An 866-nucleotide genomic window follows, 5' to 3' on the forward strand; every position below is an offset into this window, starting at 1 on the left:
AATAACTCACAAAATCGGTCACTGTTTTCAAAAAGTCTTCACTGAGAGCAGAACATTGTCTAAATGTTTATAAACTAAACAGCTGCCAAGGAACTCGCTCGAATGAATTTATCGATAAGACATTTGTTTGACACCTACAGGAACACCCTCTGAGAACTAATAAACTATTCAATCCTGCACCTGCACTTACGGTGTCTCCCAAAGTTCATTTAGAAAGCACGGATTCCCAACCCCCCATACACCTGCCCAGAGTGTAGTTAATTGCCACAAGGGACTCGCTGATCCACTCCCACGAATGACGATGGGAGTGCGCAAGTAAATGTAAACCACTGCTATACTCCCTCGCCGCTGTAAAAAGCCCTTTGGGCAAGCTGCAAGAACCGTATACACAAACACTTACACACACTTGCACATGATGGATGTGTCCATTGTGCTGCAGCTCATGAAAATATAACTGCATTAGGCTGCATGTAATCCCTGTTATGAAGCCAGTAATACATTTGCATAATCTCCACAGTGCACACACATACATACAAACTTACCTGCAGCCATATGGATGAGTAAGCTCTGGTTGGGACGCAGGTGCCCAAAGTCGAAGAGCATCAAGTAGGCGGTGATGTAATTGACAGGAAGTGCTGCCGCCTCCTCAAAACTCATGCCCTCTGGCATCAGGAAGGTGTGTGTGGTCGCCACCACTACTACATCCTGCCACATACCACTCCGGTTCAAAACCAGGACCTTATCACCCACCTACAGACAAGAAAAACAGAAACGTTCAAGGAACGTTTGGAAAACAGCTCTGGAATGTTTCAGCAACAATATGCCTTTCAGTGTTATAGGCCACAGCCACCATAGCAGCGCTGCAA

At 45.7% G+C, this 866-nt stretch overlaps 1 protein-coding gene across 1 annotated transcript in view; it reads right to left on the reverse strand.

The window, feature by feature from the left end:
• Positions 1-542: 542 nt before the first annotated feature.
• LOC107552440 (synaptic vesicle membrane protein VAT-1 homolog) overlaps positions 543-866 on the reverse strand; it is a gene marked incomplete at its 3' end in the record, with an annotated part of 7,185 nt that continues 6,861 nt past the window's right edge. Inside the window, exon 2 of the mRNA XM_016234323.1 lies at positions 543-750. Coding sequence (XP_016089809.1) covers positions 543-750 — 208 coding nt within the window. The remainder of the gene's footprint in view (positions 751-866) is intronic.

Source organism: Sinocyclocheilus grahami, unplaced genomic scaffold (genome assembly GCF_001515645.1).
Source record: "Sinocyclocheilus grahami isolate Dianchi unplaced genomic scaffold, SAMN03320097.WGS_v1.1 scaffold451.1, whole genome shotgun sequence".
Classification (NCBI taxonomy): domain Eukaryota; kingdom Metazoa; phylum Chordata; class Actinopteri; order Cypriniformes; family Cyprinidae; genus Sinocyclocheilus; species Sinocyclocheilus grahami.